Below are 24,441 nucleotides of genomic sequence, written 5' to 3' on the forward strand. Positions count from 1 at the left end.
ATATACCCCCCCCATGGCAGCACCATCACACTGAACTGTAATTACATATTTATTTGTCTCTCTCCCCAGAAAGTTCCCTAAAGACAAGAACCAAGTTTTTTTGAGGGGGAGAGAGGGATTTGTTTGTTTGTTTGTTTGTTCAAATCAACACTTCCTTAGTGCCTAGAATGGAGAAGACTCTCGATCTGATGAATTTTTTTTTTTTAAGAAAAAATGCTGTGGATTTTGTTTCATAATTCTCAGAAGTCTTATGTGAATATTGCCTGAGGGGAATAAATGAAGGCACATCTCCAGATGGCTTTGACCAGACAAACCCATTCAAATTCCTAGCATCAGTAGTAGTTCAAGTTTCTCTCATGCCTATGGGGCAGACAGGGCTTATCAAGAGGGCCCCGGTTTACTGGGTGTTCAATAAACCCAGGAGCTTTCCACAGTGTTAGGATCTGTCTGGATACTACCCCATGCCCAGCCATGCTGGGAGCCCACACAGCAACCACCAAACTCCAGCTTCCTGGAGAGCTTCTGAAGTCACCCAGCTCGCAGGACCTTCAGCATGAACCAAGCTTTCTGGAGGTCCCTGCATCTCATGGCCTATTCCTACAATCCCAGGATAAGGTTACACCCAGCGGGTAGACATTCAATAATTTCTACAAGAAAGAACAGCCACCAGAACAGCCTGGAACTGGAAAGAAGACTCAGAGGCTGCCACACCCATGCCCCCATTAGGCCCAAACCAGCCAAGGCCGGGCCTTCCACAGGTAGCAGGCCTAGCCCCTCCCTCGCCTGGACCATCTGAGCAACAGAGTGGCTGCAAAAAGGGTGCTGCCAACAAGAAGACAGATCACATTCTCCTCACCTGGGGCTTCCACCTGGACTGACTGAGTCACAATGAGTATGGTCATCAGAGCCACCGAGATAGAACATACCAGGCCTTCACAATATTTCTCAGGGTAAGATTTCAAAAGCTGTTTGCTGAATGAATGCACAAATAAATGAATGCTATGTCTCTGGGTGACTTTCCTGCCTCCAATCTCCTCTTTGGCATAATCAACACTACTACCATTCCTTAATTCTAATCCAACCCCTATGGTTTTCAAAATTTCTTTCCCATATCTTTCTCTAAGCTCATTCTAATAAAATATAAACTCTTCAACACTGTCCTATAAATGGCTAATAGTGCTTAATTTCTTATACTTGAGAAGATACCATTAGCCAAAGGAATGGTTCTCTAATGGAATTCCTCAAGGCATCCAGTAAAGAGATTTTTCAATGAAGTTGAAATCACACAATGAGACCTAATACCTATTCACTTAAAACACCAAGTCAGTGTCCCTTTAATTAGCACCTATAATATGTAGTGTGCTTTATATCCCTTATTGTTTCTGCAACAAAACCTCACAACGAGCTGGAAAGGTAATTACTGCTATCCCCACTTTAATGTGGGAACACAGAAACTCAAAAAGATTACATAATTTGCTCAAGGTCTCTCAACTCAGAATGGCACAGTTAGGATTTGAACTTGATTATTGTAATCAAAGCCAGTGCCCCATCTTTTGTTCCACTTATCCATTCATTTACTCAGCAAACTCAATAAACATGTGGGTGTCACATACGAGCTAGGTGCTGCCTGTGTGTGAGGCCGACTCCGCTGGTGCACGGGAAAGCCTGCACACGGGCCTTAGCCCAGGGTTCTCCTGACTCAGGTCTGAGACCCTGCAGGGATCACAGAAGCCTGTACTCTGCCCTCAGGTCTCGGGTTCCTTCCCACCAACTTAAGGATAATTGGCCTGGGAGCTATACCATGCAGAGGGACCCAAGGCACCCACTGTGCATGGCTCCAAATTCTCTGTGGGACCAAATGCATCCTTGAGAGCTCATTTTACAGCATCCACAAGTGAATTACAGAGGATACAGGAACGGAGAGACAATGACTGCAGCAGGACGCCTCTCACAGGCCTGGTTTCTTCTCTGGTAATCACCGTTACATTGATGGTGATGGAACGACGCCTGACGTTCATGGCTACCCTCATCAGGGAGAACACAAGAAGAGGTCCCGCTAAAGCACCAGAGTTCTGGATGTGGCCACGAGTAACTTGGGCCTCAGGCAGGCCACTTCAGCTCCAAGCACCTCAGTTTCATGGCCCACAAGATGAGAGAGACGGCCTAGCAGACCTCCATTTAAGTTAGAAAGACTTCACCTTCTAACCCCAAGAATGAGTTGAATGTGAACACAATGTTCTAAAGAGATATTAACTTGAAGACTGCAGAGTGAGCAATTTGGCAGAAGGCAGGACTTGTGCCTGTAAGTCTTGTAGTCTGTTCATGTTGCCATAAAAGAATACCATAGACTGGGTGGCTATTTATTTATGTATTTATTTTGTGAGTTTATTTGAGCCAAACTGTGAACAATTGCCAGGAAGCAAAATCTCAATGCACTGAGATAAGCTCCAGAGAATGGCAGTTTTGCACCTTATTTTATACATTAAAATCAAAAGAGAAGATGCAAGTGGGTTACCTGAAGTCCACTGGTGATAGATTTGGGAGGTGGGAGAAAACAAAGCGGGGAAACCTGTGGGAACGGATGACAAGTAAAATGATAGTCACATATTTCTTTTACTGAGGTGGCTACAGGATAATTAACAGTCAACAATTAATATGAGAACAATAACAAAGAAAGGACTTGTGGTCTCTCCCCTGCTGCATTGGTTGTGTCCTGAGGAGTCTGGAAAAGGAGGAGTTACCATGACATTCCAAAGGTATGTTATCGTAGATTCAAAAGACTATAGACAGGGCCAGTTAAGGTAAAGACTGACTTTTATCAGGGAGGATTCTAGCCTAGGACATGACTACCTGCCATACACTGCTTTTTTAAAAAGTTTTAATTTCAGAACATTCTTTGTGGTTGTTTTAGGTCTCTGAGTTTGCAAGGCTGCTGCTGCTACTGCTACACAGGCCTTCCCCAAGCTTGCCGGGTTAGTATGTGGCCCCTTTTCAGTCTACACATCCCTTTTGGTCATAAATCAGTCCGAAGGATGCATTGATGACCAACCTTTTCGTTGGATAAGGAGGTCCCAATGTGCTAGGAAGGCTCTTTCTTAAGAAGTCTCAGTGTTGGTGTTTGTCTTACTAAACAATTGACCATTAGGGCTGGGGCAAGACTGTAACCTTGGATAGAAATCAAGGCCGAATTTTTTTTTTCTCCAAAGTGAAAGGCAGGTAAATGGGAGGGAGTCAGGTCTTATGGGCCTTTATTAAGAAAAACACTCTGGATCATTTCTAACCTGTAAGCTATTATGATCCAGGTTTTGCTGCCTGTCTCACTATTTAATATTTTGCATCTAGCATAACATTCACTTATAGTTTGAGTGCATAGTATACACTTTTTCAGTTTTTATAATCTGACTATGAGATGGGTTTCTATTTACTATGGATCATTTACTTCCCATTGGAAACATTTAGATGCAGGTATTAATCTGATTATTGCTAGTTGTGCAATTGGAAGCTGTAAGCTTACAGTGTGTGTGTGTGTGTGTGTGTGTGTGTGTGTGTGTGTGTGTGTGTTTAATTGGGGCCAAGGCTGTAAGAACATAATGCTGTAAATTACAATTACCATTTAAAATTCCAGAAGTCAGGAGTATGAGGACAGTAAGAATTTTATAAGTAAATTTCCAGCCATGATTTTATAGCCATTGCAGCTTCTATTGGACTTAATATAGTTAGTAGTCTTTGTTGGGTTGGGGGTAAGCACACTTTCATAATTAGGTTTTGAGATTTATAGATAAAATTCCATTCTTAATATTTCTCTTTTAATTTTACTTTTTGCAATAGCATTTTTCTACATTTCAAAAGAGAAACCATAAAAAGAATATTATTGATAATTCAAAAAGTTATCTTATACACCTTCAGTAGTTATTAACAGTTGGGATATATGCATAGGATTTGAGAAAAGCCTAAAGAACAAGTATAATTATTATTTGTTCTAATATTAGCAGCAACATTAAGTTGTAGGTATATAGGCCTTGTCAGCGTCTCAGGATGGCTGTCTCTTTCTGATATTTGGGCTTTTCATCCTTGAAAAGTCTTTGATCATTGTAGACGGAGGCAAATGTCAGTGACAGGGGCAGATGTCCATTCACAGTTAGGCACCTGATAAGATAAGGTCCCTTCCAACACCAAGTTCACCTGATTCAGCAGGGAGACAGCAGCTTCAATGGGCCCTTTGCTGGATCCTAGCACCAGGTCCGAGTGTGTGGGGTGGTCCTGGGTAAGCTTCTTTGGAATCCTGCCACACTATACCAAGTAAATGTCAATGTAAGAAATATTCAAACCTATAGAGAATTTTGGTGAATTTATTTGAGCCAAACTGTCGACATTTGCCAGGAAGCAAAATCTCAAAGGACTGAGATCATGCTCCCGACTGGGTGGCTTTTAAACAGCAGACATTTCTCACAGTTCTGGAGGCCGGGAAGTCCAAGATGAAGCTGCTGGCAGATAGGTGTCTGGTGAGAGCTCATGTCCTGCTTCATAGACAGCCATCTTCTCACTGTGTCCTCAGAGTGGAAAGGGTGAGGGAGTTCTGTGGGGTCTCTTTTATAAGGGCACTAATCTCATTCATGAGGGCTCCACCCTCATCACTTAATTACCTCCTAAAGACCCCCACCTCCTAATATCATCATCACCTTAGGTTTCAGGATTCCAAAGAAGCTTACCCAGGGCTTAGGTTTCAACATATGAATTCTTGGGAAACAAACTTTCAGTCCACAGAAAACAGCATTATTTCATGCCACAAAGTGACAGAAGCTAAGTTCCTCAGTCCTGCTCCAAGAGTCAGCCACACCTGGATATGTTTTAGCTCCTTCTTCCCAGGTGTGTAATTAGCCCACTGGAGGTCAGTTGAGCAGGGTCTCCTGTTGGCACCAGCTTCTGTCCCACTGCCAACTGTGCACATTTAGAGGTAGCAATCAGGGTAGAGTCAGTCAGCATGACAATAACCCCAACAACACTATCACCACCACCAAGCTAATGCAAAATACTGACATGATGAAGAAAATCAAATACCCACAGCACTCAACAAAGACCACCAGCCCTATATCCAGAGCCAACATTCAACCCATGTACATTGTTTCCATCAGACCAGATGGTAAAACATTGAAATGCCTTCATACCACTTAGTAAATACCTACGGCTGCACCATTATCTGATAGGTCCCCCACAGCTGACCTCTGGGCCTATCCTGAGATCTCCCCACCCCCTAGAGCAAGCATGTCAAACTCAAAGGCTAATACGGGCCAGATAAATGAGGTATGCAGCCCCTGAGCCATGAGTTTGACATGCTTGCCCTAGAGCAGTGGTTGGCAAACTCATTAGTCAACAGAGCCAAATATCAACAGTACAATAATTAAAATTCCTTTTGAGAGCCAAATTTTTTAAACTTAAACTTCTTCTAACGCCACTTCTTCAAAATAGACACGCCCAGGCCATGGTATTTTGTGGAAGAGCCACACTCAAGGGGCCAAAGAGCCACATGTGGCTCGCGAGCCTCAGTTTGCCGACCACGGCCCTAGAGGGACAGTTACTAGCACCCATCTAGCCAATTAGTCAATACTTACTCTTCCTTGCACTCTTCCAGTTTTTTCAAATTCTCTACTATGATGACATGTTGCTTTCATAATTTTTTTTACATTTTTCTTAAGGTACCAATCACTTAAACACCAAGAATAAAAACAACATACACCTGAATAGAGCCAGAAAAAATATACTGTGCAACGCTGGGTTTGTGTTAATGCTTTCAAAGTTGATTGTGGCCCAACTTCTATGGAAATCATGCCCCAAAGATGATGGCCAGGTTTCAAAGGGTGCATGATACTAACATTTATGAGAAAGAAGTATTTTTAAAGCTATAATCTTTATAACACAATAATACCTTCTATTTGTATAATGCCTACTACACATAATTATCTCATTTGGGACTTAAAAGAGTCTGTGATGTAAGCAGGTATAATTCAGGTGTAATTATCCCCATTTAACAAACAAGGTAATCAGGACGTAGAGAAGATAAGGCCAGGATTCCACAGTTCCTAAATGACAGAGCGGGGACTAAACTGAGATCTCCTGGCTCTACTTCCTTCAGAGGTGTGTTCGTGTCACTTCATACCCACTCATAAGAGCCTAATTCAAGAATTTTGCAGAAGATTGTTAAACCATGGGTAGCTTGAAATTAGGTGAGAGTATTTATTCACACCATGGAATTCAGCAATTATTACAAATCAGAGCTGATTTACCAGCACACAACTGATTCCAGTGCTCTCCTTACGGTACCATGACAAGTCCACAGAAGGAGGAGATATTTTTTAATCCTGTTAGTATTCTCTATTCCCATCTACTCTGCTAACCAGCTGGTAGTAGCATGACATGGGAGAAAGAGCACTGACTTCCTTCTCCATCTGCCACTTAGCAACTTTTCCACCCAAGTCATTTAACTTCATTGAACCTCCATTTTCTGATCTCTAAAATGAGGACGATTGCTGCCCACTCATCAGGCTGCTCTAAGACTCGGAAGGAATCATGCACATACCGTAAAAACATTTTGCAAGCTGCAAAACACCACACGGCTGTGGAAAACAGTATGGCAGTACTTCAAAAATTAAGCCTAGAATTACCATATGATCCAGAAATTTCACTTCTGGGTATAACCAAAAACACTGAAGACAGAGATCCAATGAGATTTGCATGCCCACGTACGCAGACGCATTATTCACAAGAGCCAAAAGGTAGAAGCAACTCTAAGTGTCCATGGACAGATGAATGAATAAACACAACGTGTGCTATCCATAGAATGGAATATTATTCTGCCTTAAAAAGGAAGGGAATTCTGACATGTAGTCTTATGTGGATAAACCTTGGGGACATTATGCTAAGTAAAATACGCCAGACACAAAAAGATAAATAGTGCATGATTCCATTTATATGAGGTACATAGAGTAGTCAAATTCATGGACACAGAAAGCAGAATGGTGGTTGCCAGGGAGTGGGGGAGGGGAAATGGGGAGTTAGTGTTTAATGGGGGTCAGTTTCCTTTTGGGAAGATAAAAAGGTTCTGGAGGTGGATGGTGGTGGTGGTTGCACAATAATGTGAATGTACTTAATGCCACTGATCTATACATTTAAAAATGGTTATGAGGTTGAATCTTGTGTATTTTTACCATAATTTAAAACACACACACAAATATGAGGTCTTGATATTATATCCCGGTGTCAAAGGAGCTGAAAGAGCACCACAAAAAAGCCAACAATATTTTTTCATCATTACTAGGACCACAAACTCGATTTTTACTGACCAAGATAACACAGGTAGGAAAAACCCAAGCAGTATCATTCTTGTACATTACTGCCAGAAACAGACTGTCACCAACACTTATACAAGGTCTTCTCCAAAAGTTCATTTAAAGTGTAGTGTTGTTAGAGGGACATCTTCTTAGAGAAGTGAACATTTTCATGTTGTCAGGACCCTACTCAGGCCCAGAGAAGCCTTGAGCCCCTGCTGTGGCTGAATTACAGTGTTAGAGCCTTGGCCTGTGCCTGAGAGCAGTCTGTGCTAGGGAGAGGGAGGAGAGTGGGACTGTCTGAGGCTTTCCAGGGTCCAGGCCAGCTAGCCCCAGTTTTGTGATGGCTGAGGTCAGTGAGCCTGGGGTCCTCTCCTCACGCAGTCTTCAGCTTCCCAATCTGCAACCCATCTGAGCCTCCTCAGTTCCTCCAAAGTTCCAAGACTAGAATTACCCATTTTCCCTCCCGTCTCTCATTCAAACACTAATTCTTCCCAGTTAAATGTGGGAGACAATGTGCTTTCTTTAAAATCCCTTACATCATAAATGACTGTCCCTCAGCCTATGTAAAGATATTTATATCTTCTAATGCTTTAAGGCAAATGTCAAGCAGTCATTTTTATCATGGTTAAAGAAGTGTCAGCCCATGCAAGGCAGAGGCAAGAGTAGGTTTACAGTTGATTGTAGGAAAATAATACAAGAATCCTATATAAAAGAGATCTAATATGCTAAGTGTCTGGTCGTCCTGTCGGCTGTTCAACCAATCAAAGGGTAATATGCTAATGATATGCTAAGGCCACTCAACCACTCGCTATGACATGACATGCACTGACCACCGGAGGGCAGTGGGAAGGCTCCAGGGCATGTCTGGTAGATTAGTTTGCTGCTGGGGTCCAGCCAATCGGAACTGAGCGAGAAGGGCCAGACACGCCCTGGAGCCTTCCCCCCGCCCCCCGTCCCTCCCTGGCTGGCTAACCTCCCACATCCCTCCCCAGCCACCTGGCCTGCACCCTCTCGCAATCCGGGACCCCTCGCGGGATGTCAGAGAGCCAGTATTGGCCCGATCCCGCAGGCCAAGGGACCCCACTGGTGCATGAATTCATGCACCGGGTCTCTAGTCCTATCTAATAAAAACAGGATATGCAAATTGACCGTCACTCTGTGCCAAAGATGACGGCACCCACAGCCAATAAGGAGGGAATATGCAAATTGACGCTACAAAGATGGCGGTGGCCAGGCCTGGACCCTTGCGCAGAGTGGACGGGGAGGGGCAGGACACCTGCTATGAGGGGAGAAGTGGGGGGTGGAAGGAGCTACAGGAGGGTAGCAGGGCCGGAGCAAAGGCAAAAGGCAGAAGGCAACGCCGGCCAGAGCGAAGGTGGAAGGCGGCAGCCAGAGCGAAGGCCCGGGTCCCGGGTGCCGGAGGGAAGCCGGTGCCAGCAGCCAGGGGAAAGAAGGCCTATTCTTGCACGAATCTTCGTGCATCGTGCCTCTAGTTAATAAATAATAATACAAGAATGAACTCTGTTTCATGTACTCACAACTGTATACCTACTTTTGCCCCTCCCTGCGTATGGCAGAGGACCCTGGCCCCGCCTGGGGTGTCTGCCGCCTCCACCACTCTGCCAGACCTGCTGCTGTGCACAGCTTCTCTTCCCTCCACCCACACAATTTCTAAAGCTACAAAGACCTGGGGGTTTTGTTTTGTTTTGGGGGAGCTTTTCCCCCTACAACACTGTGAGCCATAATGGGAGGAGACAAAGTTGTGTAGGAGGTAGGCAGGAATGGGACTGTCTGAGGTTTGACTGAATATGTAACCTTTAGGTATCCATTTACAGCACCAAATCTAGTTTGGTGTACAAGCAATTTCAGTGACATGTACTGTGGTTACGAAAGACAGAGAGAGGTCTTCTCAGCAAGTAGTAGCATCAACTACTTTCAGCTTGGGAGCCTCCTCTTGCCCTGCTCACCCTGTTGTAGAGGTCCCAATAAATTGTGATCCAAAGACCAGGTTTGGCCATCAAAAGGGCTAAAATAGGTCAAGATGAGGGATATCTCCGAACTCAGTTATCAGCTCCCCAAGATCATATCTACATCCTGGGACCTGGGACATTAATCTTTTGATATCTTCTCTCACACCCCATCCACAGTCCCCTATATGGATGTGTTTGTATGTGTATTTGTGTGTTTTGTTTTTTAAATATTTTTTTTTTATTTCAGAGAAGAAAAGAGAGGGAGAGAGAGATAGAAACATCAATGATGAGAGAGAATCATTGACTGGCTGCCTCCTGCAGGTCCCCCACTGGGGTCAAGCCTACAACCCAGGCATGTGCCCTGACCAGAATCGAACCACAACCTCCTGGTTCATAGGTGGATATTCAACCACTGAACCACGCCGGTTGGGCTTTAAATAAACCGCTACATATGTTTATGTGGTATATGCATATGTTTGCTGCCATTTTAAAATATGCTAATATTAAAACATATTCAGTACATCTAGATTTTAAAACTCCACATGTAAAGATACTGTAAAAAAAAAGTTACTTAAGTCCTTTTAATAAATCAAAACATTATTTTGATTTATAAACAAAGAAGAAGCGCTGAATTGCTTAAGAAAAAAGCATGTTTAAGTTGAAGAAGGGCCACAGCTGCACCAAGACCTCTGTGCCATTTGAGAAGACAGAAAGTACAGTTAGAAAAGACTCTTCACAGCTGATGTAGATGGGGACAGATTAAAACACACACACACACACACACACGCACGCACACACACTGGCTCAGGGTGCAGGAGCGGTGCAGAGGCAAAGCTGATGAGATAACTGGAGGAAAGAACGAGCCTGTGATATATGGCAAACTAGGTCACTCCACCACATGAGCTGGCCCAGAGGACGTTTCAGACTGAGTCCCTTGGTTAATGCTAGCACTCTATGCGCTAATCACCCTCCTGTGGGGAGCAAATGCTGAATGGCTCAATGGACCATCCAAATCTGAGCAAATGGCCTCTAAGGAGCAGTGTTCCAGCACCACAGAGACCAATGAGAGAGAACTAGCATTTACTGAGGACATATTCATGGGCCATGTACTGCACTAAATAGTTTCCACCACCCTCGTTTAATCTTCACTACAATCCTTAGATTAAGTGCTAGTCTTACCCTGTTTTATAGATGAGGACATGAGGCTGAGAATAGCAAAATAATTTGCCCAAAACCTTAAAGCTAGGAGGGAGTGGGCCCAGAATTTGCATTCATGTCCTGGTGACCTCGGAGTCTACATTCTCAGCTGCTCAGTACTGTGCTGTGGAGAGCAACCAGAAATTGTGGTGAGAAACCATCACAAGTCGTCGGTCAGCCATGATGGACACACTGGCTGACCGACAACTTGTGATGGTTTCTCACCATAATTTGGGAGGAGGTTAAATATGTACCATTCTGTATAATCTCAACAAGAGCTTCCAAAATCAATTTCCAACAGATACTGATATGCTTTTCCCACTGTACTGGCCCTAAATGTCCGAAGGTAGTCAATATCAACCATAGCTGCTGAAGGTAGCTAAATTTGATGACAGTTGCTGTTTACTCAATCCCAATTATGTCCCAGGCAACTCATGCACTTCACTGGACCCTTACCAGAATCCCACGGGGCAGCAGCTTCCATCTCCATCTTATCTGGGAAAGACTAAGGAGCCTCTCCAGACACTACAGCTATGAGTGGTTGTGTTGGAACCACCTTTCTATTATTTCTAGTCATTGCCTCCTGATGCCTCCCCAACCTGGCTGTAGCCAATATGCTGTCTTAAAGATTTATCCTCAAGATTGGTTTATCCAAGACACAGAATCCCTGTTTCTGAGTTCTGCTGAAATAGTAGGAAAAACAGCACAAGACACACAGCTGATTGCTGGAGATGTGGAACAAACTTGGTCTGCCATGGAGTGAACTTGGCCAGTGGTATCCATTTGGAGATTACTCTTGGTCTCCCTGGAGCCTGAATAATTCATACACTGCATAATAAACATTTTTTTTAAATCAAGAAGGATCTAATAAAAAACGAGTTCAAGTGATCTCCTGCACCACAGAAAATAAAGGAGACATAACCACATGAACTGGCAAAGAGTATCCTGACAGCATCTCTCCCAGAGTCCACGTCGTCCTAAAACAGTCACAAAGGCACTGAATTGGCCATCTTGAGCAAAAGAGAAACTTGGGTCAGCTGACTAGGGCACCAGACTTCATGCTGGCCACCATCAGCCCACAGCGGGCTTTGGGCTCCCTGAGGATTCCTGTGAAATCTGGTAAGGACGGAGGCTTGAGGTCCTGGGGTCTGCCGCTCTGGGTGCAAGTTGACCATGACAAGTCCCCACTGGACCAATGCCTAAGCCCTCCCAGAGGAGAGAGGAGGAGAGAGACTGGAGGGGATTTAAGGAGATTTATCTGGGGGAAAGGAAAGATGAAAGGGGATTATGGAGACCCAGCCAGAGAAAAACCTAACAAATTAACCCCTAAAGTCCTCCCCTGAGAGGACACTAATGTCTGCCAAGCCTGATTATTGCCCGTTCAGTTGCCACGTTTGAACCAGAAATGCCTACTTGAGACAGTCCTCATTAGCCCTTCAGGGGACAAGCTCCATCCAAAAAATACAATTTCCAAAATCCCACCCTGCTACTCAATAAGGACACTAGAGTTTGTTGTCTCTTTTCAATCAAGAGAAATTGTTGGCTTTTCTTCTCCAAAAACAGTATAATACATCCTATCAAAGAAAAGAGTAGCTAGAGTTCTCATATTTATTATTTTTCACAGAATTTGGAGGATTCAAATTCACCAATCAAGTGAAAAGTTACAGGTTCTAGGCCTACCATCAAGGTGGTCTAGATTGATCATTCCAAAGGCAAAAACCCAGAATTTTCACAGAAAGTTAAGCAGTTTTTCCAGCTGCTAACATGTCTAGCCTATCCCAACTTTCTCCCTGTGACAGAAGAGGAGATACTTCAAAAGCTCTTTCCAGACACAAGCTCTTGGAAGGAAGGAAATTTACCTTAAAATGCAACAGGCCGCCCAAGCCGGTTTGGCTCAGTGGATAGAGCTGCGGACTGAGAGGTCCCGGGTTCGATTCCGGTCGGGGGCATGTGCCTTGGTTGCGGGCACATCCCCAGTGGGGGATGTGCAGGAGGCAGCTGATCGATGTTTCTCTCTCATCGATGTTTCTAACTCTCTGTCCCTCTCCCTTCCTCTCTGTAAAAAAATCAATAAAATATTTAAAAAAAAAAATGCAACAGGCCCCCACAAAGGGAGTCCAGAAGTCCAAAGGGTGTGAGCGTACCCTCTAAACCAGCGGTCACCAACCGGTGGTCTGCGGACCACTGGTGGTCCGTGAGGTCTGGAAGGTTGGCGACCGCTGCTCTAAACTGCACTCAAGAGCTTCCCACAGCACAGACAGATGCTCAGAAAACCCTTGGGAAAACTGACCCAAACCGCCAACGGCACCGTTCTTTCAACCAAAAATCCTTGGAGAATTTCATACCTCCTATCCAATCCACCAGCAATTCCTATTGGCTCTCCTTTCAAAACAGATCCTTAATCCAATCATTTCTCATCACCTCCATCGGGACTCCTAGTTCCAGCTCACTACCATTTCTCTCCCCTGCATCACTGCAATGGCCTCCCAACTAGTCTCCCCACTTCCGCCCTTAGGACCGCCAGTCCCTCAGCACAGCGACCACAGCCATGATGGACACTCCTAAGTCACATCAAGTTACTCCTCTGCTCAGAACCCTCCAATGTTCCCTGAGTTTTTAGAGCTAACACAATCCTTACTATGATCTATAAGGTTTACTGAGCTCCCCCACACTTCCCTTCTGCTGCCATGCCTGTCTCACCTCACCTCCCCCTGATCACTCAAGGCTCCTTGAACACCAGGCCTCAAAACCACCAGGCCCTCAGCCTTTGCTGTTCCCTCCAACTGGCATATTCTACTTTCAGCTCTCCCATGGCGCCGTCAGATCTTTATTTAAATACCAGCTCCTCGGTGAGGCCATCCCTAGCTACCCTGTCTCAAGCTGCAACCCCTCCCACTCCAAAAAAACCCTTTCCTGATTTATTTCCCCCTAACGTGTATACTATATAACACAATCTGCGTTTTACTTATTCACAGTTTTTATTTTCCGACTTCCTCACCAATAAGCTCTAGGAGAGCAGGCATTTTTATCTGTTTATTCAGTGCCAAACACCCCCACCCAGTGCCTAGAATATAGCAGGTGTTCAATAGATATTTCTAAATGTATGCGAAGCTGAATTGATATCATGCCTCAAAAGAAAGCGGGGGGGGGGGGGGGGGGGCAAGCTTCTAATAAATACTGCAGCTGGGATAACCTTGGGTAGAAATCTAGGCACTTCCCATCTTTATTTTCCTCTTGGTAATATGCTTTCAAATACTTCTCCCAGACTCTAAAATTCAGAATAATCCCAGAATACACACTATTTAAAAATCCAGGCAGTCAAATATATAAACCACCTCAAGTAGCTTTGCAGTCTCCCTCTCTCCCCCTACATAGACCCCAAGAAAGAACAGCTGAATCTCTTTTCCATCTGGGCCTTCAGATAAATCAATCATCTGTCCTCCACAGGTGTACTGAATGAGCAATTTCAGAATAAATAATATAAATATTATACTAGTGGGGAAAGACAGTACTTGCCCCACAGAAACTTCTATTTGTACCCTTCCTAAAGCAGCACCCAGCAGGCTCTCATTTAATGAAAAAGGGAACACACGATGCTACTAACCGTAAGTGGGATAAGACTTCCTAGACTTAGCCATCTCACTTTGCTTCTAGCTTGGACATAAAACTGCCCCTCTAAACAGGAATCAGCTGTACCTAGTCATGCATGGAAAGCTCCTGAAGAACAACAGCAAGTGCCTTCCTTGTACAGACGAGCCTTAAAATCTCAGGTTCGTCAGGGCACTTGAAAACCATCTCACCTTCCCTGCCTCCCTGATTTTAGAGATGAGGAGGCCGGGCAAATGACCAATCAACCCACAGGCCACACACCCCATGGTGGCTGAGCCAGACCAGGAACCAAGGCTCACAGCCTCCACGGTGCCTGCTCCAGCCCCCTAGAGATAGCAGCTATTTCCACGGAACATGTTCGGTCTCTAAGAAAAGCATGTGTTGATGCCCTGCAGAGATGAAGATTGCTTTCTGGGACATGCCAGTTCCTGCACTCCAGGGGAAATGGGGCCTATTGGGAGAATCCTTCTGTGTCCTGCCAAGTGCTAAGGCCTTCTCTATTCAGATGCTGTTCATGACGTGGAAATTACAGAAGGACTTCCATGAGTCTGGGGTGTTTCCTGGGCACCACGCCAAAGCTTTCTTCCCATCTGTATGCTTCCCCAAACACCATGTTTTCATTTTCTTGTTTCAGAAGTTGTTAAAAGATATCCACAGCAGAGGTGGTCTGAGAGCCTCAGCAAATACACCGACAGAAATGTTCGCCACTCCCAATTTGCTGTTACACAGCATTTACCTGCTCTCGTAGTAGGCCAAGGATCTGAAAACATGTCACTGATTAGTAACTAGTAATTAAGTCTTACCACCTTATCAGGAGATAAGGTTAGGTTCCAGGACTCCCTCTTAAAGTCAGCCATCCTGCAGCCCACAGGTGAGTAAGAGGTTTGTCCTGAGGCCTGACTCAGAGGTGTGTCTGCTAACCCAGGCCCAAACCACAAAGACCGTGGTTTCCCCTCTGCTGTCCTTTGCTTCCTCAGCATTGTTTCCCACCCTCTTGGGCAAGCCTTCACTCCCGTTTGGCCTCACCCTCCAGCAAGGGCCCTCTGACCACACAGACTACATAGCTAGACCCTTAAGCTTCAACAGTAAGTGTTCCATTCTGCAAGGAAAGGTACCTGGGTTAGGCAGCCAACTATCAAATGACAAAGTCTGGCAGAGTGCACGTCAGGCCTTTACAATGCTTTATTTGAAAAGCATTTTAACACTGCAAGCTGACAGTCTGGCTCCTGGCAGGGCTTCTCTGCCTTAGGATCTTAAAGGCATATGGTGAAGGTGTGACAAACAAAATGACTGAGCCTGCAGAGTACCTTGGAAATGAATCCCAGTCGTAACCGTTGATGCCTTTGATTTATGCTGGATTTCATTACTCAGTATCCACACTGAGGGACTGGAAATTACCTCTCTATTTAGACACAGGACCTGAACCAGGGTGAAACAGGCATCCTGAACGTCAAACCACTTCTAGAAAGTCTGAGGAGACAATGTTGAAAACCCCAAAGCTTTGAAATGTTACAGATTTAGGTAGCAGGTTGCCCCACAATCTTGTTTTCTTTCCATTAATATTAAGATTAGCTTTCCAAATACTAAAATTAAGTCACATTGTTATTAAACATTTGCCATTACATAACCCACAAAGTGGCTCAACCCCGTATGGGTAATCATGAGTGGCTCTGCCTAGATTCAAATATCAGCTACACCACTTAACATCTAGCTCATGTTTTGCAGGTCACTTACTCTCTCTTGCCTCAGTTTTCCTATCTGCCAATTGGGGATAATAGTAAATACCTACCTCATAAGGTTATCATGAGAGTAAAATGAGATAATACATGTAAGCACTTAGTGTGATGCCTGCTACATAGATTTCATTTAATAAAGTCACATACAATTACTATTATCATGATGTCAGTGAGTAAAAACGTTTTGATCATTTCATTGTTTGTTTCATCCTTCTAGAACTCCTGCCAGCACTATAGAACCTCGGTGGGAAGCTCCTTGTCAAAGACTTTTTTTTTTTTTTAAGCAGAAGGCAAAGCTTTGGGACCCCCAAAGAGACCCATACCCAACTTCACAGGGAGCGTGGCCAGAATCCAAGAGGTTTGTTTGCAAGAGCGCTCCGGTCTCTCCTGCGCCAGAAGACAGATCCCATTCTTCCCGGAGGTGGAAACACCGCAGTCATCCCCAAGCAGCTCCTGCAACTCAGTGAAGCCACAGCTCACTGAGCCTCGGCAGCAGCCCGCCACTGCAGAGGTGCGGCTGTGGGCTCTCCTGGGGAGCAGGAGTCACCTAGGGGACACTGCATCACACGACCTGGAAGCTGCAGGCCCAGGGACCACGCGAGGGGCTCTGGCGGCGACACACCATACAAAGGGACGCATTTTCAGATGCAGGGACTCCACTCTCTCCAGTCCCCCGGTCCACAGTCACGTAACCCGTGGAGGGACCACAAGTCAGGGCTGCTTCTAGTCTCTTGGTAGCCTGAGCACCTCAGAGTCACAACCCCCGTGTGCCCGAATAAACCTCAATGGCAGTTTTCAAAAATTCTCTCCCAAACTCACCCCTTACCTGGCCATGCTGAGAGGCAGCCTCAAAGCCCTCCTTATGAACAGACTGCGCCTATTCTGTTCTCACTGCAACAAAGACAGAAGGTGTAGACCCACAGGTGCCCTCCCTGCAGCAAAGCACCAAAGCTAGCAGACCCTGTTCTCTACCTCAGCAAGTGTGCTTTCCCAGGAATCAGAAGCATGGCGGGGAAGGCCGTCTGTTCAGAATGAAATCTAACTTCATTCTGGGGGACCCACTACAGATATGGGGGGGGGGGGGGCCAGAGGTAGGGAAAATGACCCCACAATAGCAATGGACCCTGGGTGTGGAGCAAAGACAATCCGGGCTCCAAAATATGGTTCTCGGAAAGCAAATAAAAACCAAGACAAAGAGGAAAAGGAAGGGAAGAAAGAGCACACTGCTTTATCCTACGCAACACCTCCTTTTTCTCTCCCCGGCCTCCGTGAATCCCTGCAAAATGCCCAGTTCATGTGGCACCTGTGTGTGAATATATGCCGACAGATATTGATCCGCAACAGATATTGATCACATTGAGGGGAGAAAATAACTTGAACTTCAGATTCATCCAGCAGTGCCTGGTTCTCTTTCACAATCAGCCTCCCCACCCCATTCTCTGGCGCTTCAAACAAAATAAACAAAAACCAACTCCTGGGCAGAAAGGGCACAGCAGCTCAACAGAGTGGCACATGCTTGCTGCTGCATTCGTGCCATCGACTTCTGATTCTTTCTTTCTTGAGACCGCAGCCACCGGCATCGGACGAAGCACAGCCCTGGAGAGCACCCGCCCGCACAGCGACACTCCCAGCCCTCGCTCGCAGACAGGCGCCCCAGCGCGTGTGGCGGAGCCTCCGGGAAATGGACACACACGCTCAGGGAGGCGCGTGTGTCCACACATGACCCTGCTGCACACGGCGAGATTCCTCCCTCCACCATCGCGTGGCCACCCCAAGTCTTGCCGGCCCCTAGTAGGTGCAGGTGGCCCTTCTGTAAGAAGACACGGTGGAAGGGCAGAAATGGGAGCGATGGGAGCGACGGGAGCTCGATTTTCTCAGGACCACGTCTCTCATTCACACGGCGCGCCCTACACACGGTGCATAAACGCGCACAGCCAACCAACAGAAGGTCCACCATCTCGGCCCACGGTCACGCGTGAAGAGCGGGCAGCGGAGAGGGCGGCGTTGTCGGGGGAAGGTGTCCAGCTGCCCGCCGGCGGGGCTCCCCTCCCGCAGCCCAGAGCTCCCGGCCCGCAGCCGTGCCCAGCCCTCCGGGGACGCAGACCCACGCGTTGGGCGCGCGGGCTGCTCGCAGAGCCGAGGACCCACGATGAGGACGTGGCGACCAGCGTTCCCGCGGAGGTGGCGGCGGCGGCGGCGGCGGGGGTGACAGCCAAGCCGCCTAAGCCCCCGCGGCCGCTGCCCCCCTCCGCCCTCTCCTCCCCGGTCCCCACTTACGTTCCGAGGGTCTCCTTGAACTCGAAGATCTTCTTGATGTCCTCCGCTTGCTTCTTCCAGGAGGCGCTGCCCTCGCAGTTCTCCCGGGCCATGGCAGACGAGGGCGGCGCGGCCGGGCGCGCGGGGCCGGGGCGGGCGCGCTGAGGAGGGGGCGCCGGGGCGGCGAGGGGGGCGGCGCGGGGCAGGGGGGTCCCCGGAGGTCGGCGCGGGCGGCGCGGGGATGCTCGGCGCGGGAGCCGGAGGAGACTGGCTGCGGCGGCAGAGCTTCCTCTTCGGCAGTTTCCTCTTTCACTCTCGCCGCCGCGGTCCCTCCCTGGCTCGTATTTCTGCTGGTCTCAGGCTCAGACTTCCTGCTGCCGCCGCCGCTCGCCCGGCTTCTCGGCCGCGGGTGGCCAGCCTCACTTTCTGCTACTTTCTTGCCTCCCTTCTCCGCCTCCCGGCCGCCCTCCGGCTCCCTCCTCCTCCTCCTGCTGCTGCCGCTGCGGACTCCCCGCCCTCCCCGCGCGCCCCGGCCGCCTCCCCCCACCCCCGCTCCTCCCCGCCTCCCGCGCTGCCGCCTTCGGGGATGTCCTGCGCCCCGAGCGCGGGGGCGCCGCCGTGGGCGCCTGGCCCCGCTCCCGGCCGCCGCGTGCGCCCTGGAACCGGAGACGGGGCGGGTGTGGGGACGCGAGCAGGTGCGGCGCACGGGGGCGCCGGGGCCCGGCCCCGGGGACACTTTATTCTGCAAAGTCGAGCCGCGGGGACGCGAGGGCTCTCCTCCCCCGCGGCGGACGGGGGCGCCTCTGCGTCGCGCTGCCTGCCGCGGAGCGAGGCGGGGCGGCGACGCGAGGCCGCGGGGATCCTGGGCGCCCTCTCCCTCCGCGTCCCCAGCACCGGCCGGGGCGGTCGGGAGCCCCGGCGACCCCGGGGCTGCGCGGGTCTTGAGGGCGGGGGGCCGGTTGTTATGGCGACCGAGGCGTTGGCCCGGGTGCGAGCAGAGGTGGGCGTGGACTGGGCTCCGCGGCGGCGGCCCGCGCTGGCGCCCCTCGAGCCCGTCAGTCCCTCCCGACCGGGCGGCCGGAGCTCCTTCGCATTGCAGCAAAATCGGTGCTGGCGCCCTGTGGCGGCCGGGGCGGGGGGAGGGGGACCGCGTGGCGACGAGACAGCCTGGGCGCCTCGGCACCGGGGACGCGCAGGACGCGCCAGGCGCTGCCTGGTTTTCCCTGGGGGAGCAAAACGCCCAGCGTTATCTGGCTGCTGGGCGGCGGTGGATTCGGTGTTGGCCCGGCGTGGGGCGTGGGCTTCCAGCGCCTCTCGGGCCGCCCCCGCCGGGCCGGAGCGGCCAGCGAGTCTGGGCCGGCCTTCGCTCCTCCTGGGCCCCCCTGATCTCTCCCTCTCTCCGGCCGCTATTCGGTCTCGCAAACTCAGAGACTTGGTGGAAAGTGAACACCTGCCCCACTCCCTCCATGGCCCCACCCTGCTGAGTAGGATGCCCAGGGGGCAGTATCTGTACCTGGAAACATCCTTTCTTCGGGGCTGGGGAATCCAACCCAGAGTTCCCTCCGACCTACTTCGCCCACCTCTTTCCCATGCCCACCTGTCCGAGGGCATGCACGTGCGGATCCCCAAGGCCCCAACCTGCCGGGACTGCCTCTTGTCCCCGAAAATTACAGGTTTCCCTGTATCAAGACTAGCACTTCCCTTAGGGGCCCCCTGGGCTGGGCTGGGTAAACAGCCCTGACTCTTGATTGGAGTCACCTGTCCCATTTTCCCAGCACTGTTCCAATTTCACTGTAAAAGGGGAAAATTCTGCTCTCTGTCAAGGAAACTTCATGCAGCACCTTCTGCCTGGTTCTGACCAGCTGAATGCAGGCTGGCTGCTCTCCTGGAAGCAGACCCCAACCAGAGGGGTGAGACGTCAGCCTGGCCGCCCCTCCGTGCTGGATTGTCTTTCCCAGGCAGTGGGCCGGCTCTCCAGGCTGAGGACAGCAAATAGGGGATGCTTGGCTCTTAGAAACACAGACTGAACCGACAAACCCAACTTCCAAGATGGATTACTGAGAACCTCTCTCAAAGTTGGGATAGGCTAACGGCACCTCCCTCAAACATATTTGGAGAATTATATTTTATTTGGGTTAAAAGTTAGATGTGAAGACTAGGAACCAGGCATGACTGAGATCCCAGTTGTACCCTCCTATGCCCCACCATAAACATCTTGAATTTTTTTTCTCCTTCCCTTCTCTCCACTTCTTCTCCTCCATCTTATTCAGTTCTTTCCTCTCTATTCCTGCCCACGCCCCCCCCCACCCCACCCCTTGCTCTTTGCCTAAGGATCAGTGATTTGGGGAACTTATAAATCAGTATTGTTTTTAAACATGATGAAAAGCTTATCCAAAATATCATTAATCTTTGAAAACTTAAGAACTCTTTGGTCCAAAATCATATTGGTCAAAAATATTTTATCAGGTGACCTCATATATATATATATATATACACCATACATGAAAAACTTGTTTAAATCTGAACAAGAATTATTGCATGTAAAAAAAAAAAAGTTCCTTTATTCAAAGTCTCCCATGAATAGGTTGTTTGACAACACTTGGGTGTTAGAGGCCTCATCTCACAAATGCTGCAAAATTTTTGGCATCTTGAATTGTATACTTAGTTCTTAGAAATAGTTGAAAGAGAGTTACTTGCACATATTTCCTGTAGCTGATGATTAACATAAGCCATGGACAGGGTACCCCACAATAACACCTAGGAAAGGCATCTCTGAATGAGGAACCACACTGTAAAAAGCAGGCTGCCAAGGAGGCAAAGTTGAGAAGAGGGGCTCAGCATGGCCCTTTCAGATCTCTTTGCAAAGAAGTAAAGACTGAAGGAACCTTCAGTCATGAATTTGGGTCATAAAGAACCTGAGCATAATCCATTGGAAATTCCAGTTAGCCTGGACAATGTCTAAGGCCCACTCATTAACCTGAGCCTTCTTCACGGAAGAACTCATCTAGTTCACATTAATAAATTCAAGATGGAACCAGAACAAAATCTTTACAAAATTCCTCCAATTAAAAAAAAAAAAAAAGTGTGAATAGGAAAAAACAAATGGTAGTGAAGCATCAACACAAGAAAAAAATTTACTAGAGAATAGGTAAAATTTATATTCAAACATATAATGCACCAAAAAATAACTTATATAAAACAAAAACTTAAAACAAAGATGCATTTGCTCAGGAAATACAGGGCAAGACAAGAGAAGAAATTAAAACATGACCTGGAGGAGCTCAGGAAACAAGCAGGAACAAAACAACCATAAATATAAGGACTGAAGTGGAAATGGCACAAGGGAAATTGCTAAAAACCTGGAAAATGTCTAAGGACCATTACTTAAAAAATAGAGGACAAAATCAAGAAAACGGTCAGCCCTTATATCAAGTTCTACATCCTCAGATTCAACCAACCTTGCCTCAAAAATATATTTTTTTAAAGTTACCTTGTTGCTGACATGCACAATAGGAAATATAGTTAGTTAGGCCTATGACAGTTGCATCTGTACTGAAATGTACAGAGTTTTGTTTTTTTTCTTGTCATTATTCCCTAAACAATACAGTATAACAACTATTTACATACATTGTATTAGATATTATAAGTAATCTAGAGATGACAAACTAAATGGTAGAATGTATCAGGGTTATAGGCAAATACTGTACCATCTATACACTGAGTGGCCAGATTATTATTATCTCTGAACACATAATAATCTGGCCACTAAGTGTATATCCTATATAATAAAAGGCTAATATGAAAATTGTCCCCTCGACCAGGAGTTCAACCAGCAGGCAGGCCAGCCAACCGCCCATGTCCCCTCCTCTGGCCAGGCTGGCCGGACCCCACCCATGCACGAATTCATGCACCGGGCATCATATATATATACTGAGTGGCCAGATTATTATGCATTCAGGGATCATAATAATCTGGCCACTCAGTGTACCACCAAAATGACCAGAAGGTTGCTATGACACCCACTGCGGCCAGCCAACTGGCCTGATCAGGGGGTGGGGCCAGTGGCCAACCTTCATCCTCCCCCCCCCCCCATCAGCCTCTCCCACCCTGATGGGGGGGGCAGGGCAGCCAGCCAACCCCACCACTCCCACCCTTGGCCCCGCCCCCAATGGGCCCCCCCACACCAATAGGGGATGGGACCGCCCAGCCAACCTCCTGCAGGCCCTCCCTCTGGCTGGCCCAACCCCCAATGGGCCCCCAACACCCCATTGGCCCACAGCCCCTCCCCCCAGCTGGCCCTGCCCCCGATGGGCCCCCACCACCCCATTCAGGGGCGGGGCCAGCCGGCCCACTGCCCACAGCCCCTCCTCATGGCTGGCCCCACCCCCATTCGGCCACCCCACCCCAATCGGAGGTGGGGCCCACCAGCCAATTGCCCGCAGGCCCTACCCACAGCTGGCCCAGCCCTGATCAGCCCCAATCCAGGGCAAGCCAGTCAGCCAACCTCCCACCATCTCCTCCTCCTGATAGGCCCAGCCCTATCTGCCCTGATTGGGGCCGGGCCTGCCGGACCCCACCCATGCACAAATTCATGCACTGGGCCTCTAGTTTTGTATAAGGGACTAGAGCATCTGCAGATTTTGGTATCCATGGGGGGTCTTAGAACCAATCCTCCACAAATACCAAGGGACAACTATAGTGGGAAAATAAAATGGAAACACATATCTGCTATAAACGTATATGAAACATAAAAGAAATTCAATATATTCAGAAATGTTATCCCTTCTGAAGAGACTGAAGTAATGGAACAAAAAACATTGAAAGACGTTATTCAAGAAATAACATCTTTCCAGAAATGAAGAAAGATTTTAATCTACAGATTGAAGAAGCACATAAGTACGAGAAAATATAGGGGTGATCATTATCAAGACATGCCCTAGTAAAACTACTCATCTTCTAAGAAATAATCCTTCTGTTTTCTCAGAAAGAAAAAAAATCATGTCACATGTATTGAGTCAAAAAATAGATCAGCCCGTTACAGACTTCCATAGCCACAGTCAATGAGAGAAGATGTGTTTATAACATCCCTAAGGAAGTCAACTTGTCATGTAAAAATTTTATAGTAATAGCTAACACTTATTAGGCCTTGTTCTAAGTGTTGTTGTTTTTATTAATCCTCACATCAATTCTATGAAGTAGATAATATCATTATTTCCATTTTAAAGAAAAGGAGACCAAGATTGGGAAAGATTAAGTCGCACACCCTGATCACACAGCATGAGTTAATAAAACCAAGCAGTCTGGCTCCAGAGCCCTGCTCTTAACTAGTACACTGTAATCCTCTGGCAGAGTGTTACGCAGAGTCATCAGATAAACCCTGAGAAGCTATTACTAGGAGGAGAAGGAGTGGATTTTGAGCAGGCAAACATATTAGATGTCCATCACAATGTTAAAATAATCTTCTTTTTAGTTATTTTATTTTAATGAATTTATTGGGATAACACTGGTTAATGTGATTGTATAGGTTTCAAGTGTAGATGTCTATGATACATGATCTGTATATTGCACTGTGCCCACCACCCAAAGTCAATAAAGAAAAAGAGGAGAATTGAGTTTTTAAAAACCAAAACAGGAGAATCAAATGACTGCTAAATCCACAAGTGTACTTTTTTGGAAGTGAGAGTTGGGCTTTTTTAGTTTAATTTTTTTCAAACCTCAAGAGAACATCTCCCATCGGATATTTACCTAGTGGACATTAGCCTTTACCTTTCTGCCTTAGACCTGAAACAAGTGTGGGGCCTTTCTGGACATTCTCAGACCCAGATTTTTCTTCTTCTATAACTGACATTGAAGCACAATTTTGTCAGTTCATGTTAGAATTAAGAGTCTATTCTTCACTCAGAGTGCACTTGGCAATATACACAGGTGCATTCATAGAAGTAAGGACACTAAACACAGTAAATATGCTGCCTCTTATATGGGGAACTAGGCCTAAATAAAAATGGGACCACCCCTGAGTTTTTACCCAGAACAGGATCTATAACAGACATTGAAAAAGAATCTCACCAACTACTTTAACTTAATGGTACATTCCAAACAACTGAGGGAAGTACATTTGATGATGTACATAAACACATTCACAAAAATTGAGGGCATTGAGTCAATAAATATGCTGTTTCATATAAATAGAGCCAGGCCTAAGCAACCAGCCACAATGACCTCAAAAAATTGCCCATGAAGAGTGATTGTCTCCAAATACCCTTATTTAAAAAAAAAAAAATTTTTTTTAACTATCACAGCTACTTAAATAGTGTTGAAGCAAGAAGAGAAATCAATTTTAAGAAATGT

The 24,441-nt window shown here is 47.2% G+C and overlaps 1 protein-coding gene across 3 annotated transcripts in view; it reads right to left on the reverse strand.

Annotated features, from left to right (window-relative positions):
* Positions 1–18,620, reverse strand: part of CAMK1D (calcium/calmodulin dependent protein kinase ID) — a 372,235-nt gene extending 353,615 nt beyond the window's left edge. Inside the window, exon 1 of one of the 3 annotated variants that reach the window (XM_008150426.3) lies at positions 18,115–18,618. In XM_008150426.3, the coding sequence (XP_008148648.1) occupies positions 18,115–18,206 (92 nt within the window). In that variant the 5' untranslated portion in view covers positions 18,207–18,618. Of the gene's footprint in view, positions 1–18,114 lie in introns of all 3 variants that reach the window. The other 2 variants (XM_028158913.2, XM_028158912.2) reach the window with 2 other exon arrangements.
* Between the last annotated feature and the right edge of the window lie 5,821 nt (positions 18,621–24,441).

This window comes from Eptesicus fuscus, chromosome 5, assembly GCF_027574615.1.
Source record: "Eptesicus fuscus isolate TK198812 chromosome 5, DD_ASM_mEF_20220401, whole genome shotgun sequence".
NCBI classification, from domain to species: domain Eukaryota; kingdom Metazoa; phylum Chordata; class Mammalia; order Chiroptera; family Vespertilionidae; genus Eptesicus; species Eptesicus fuscus.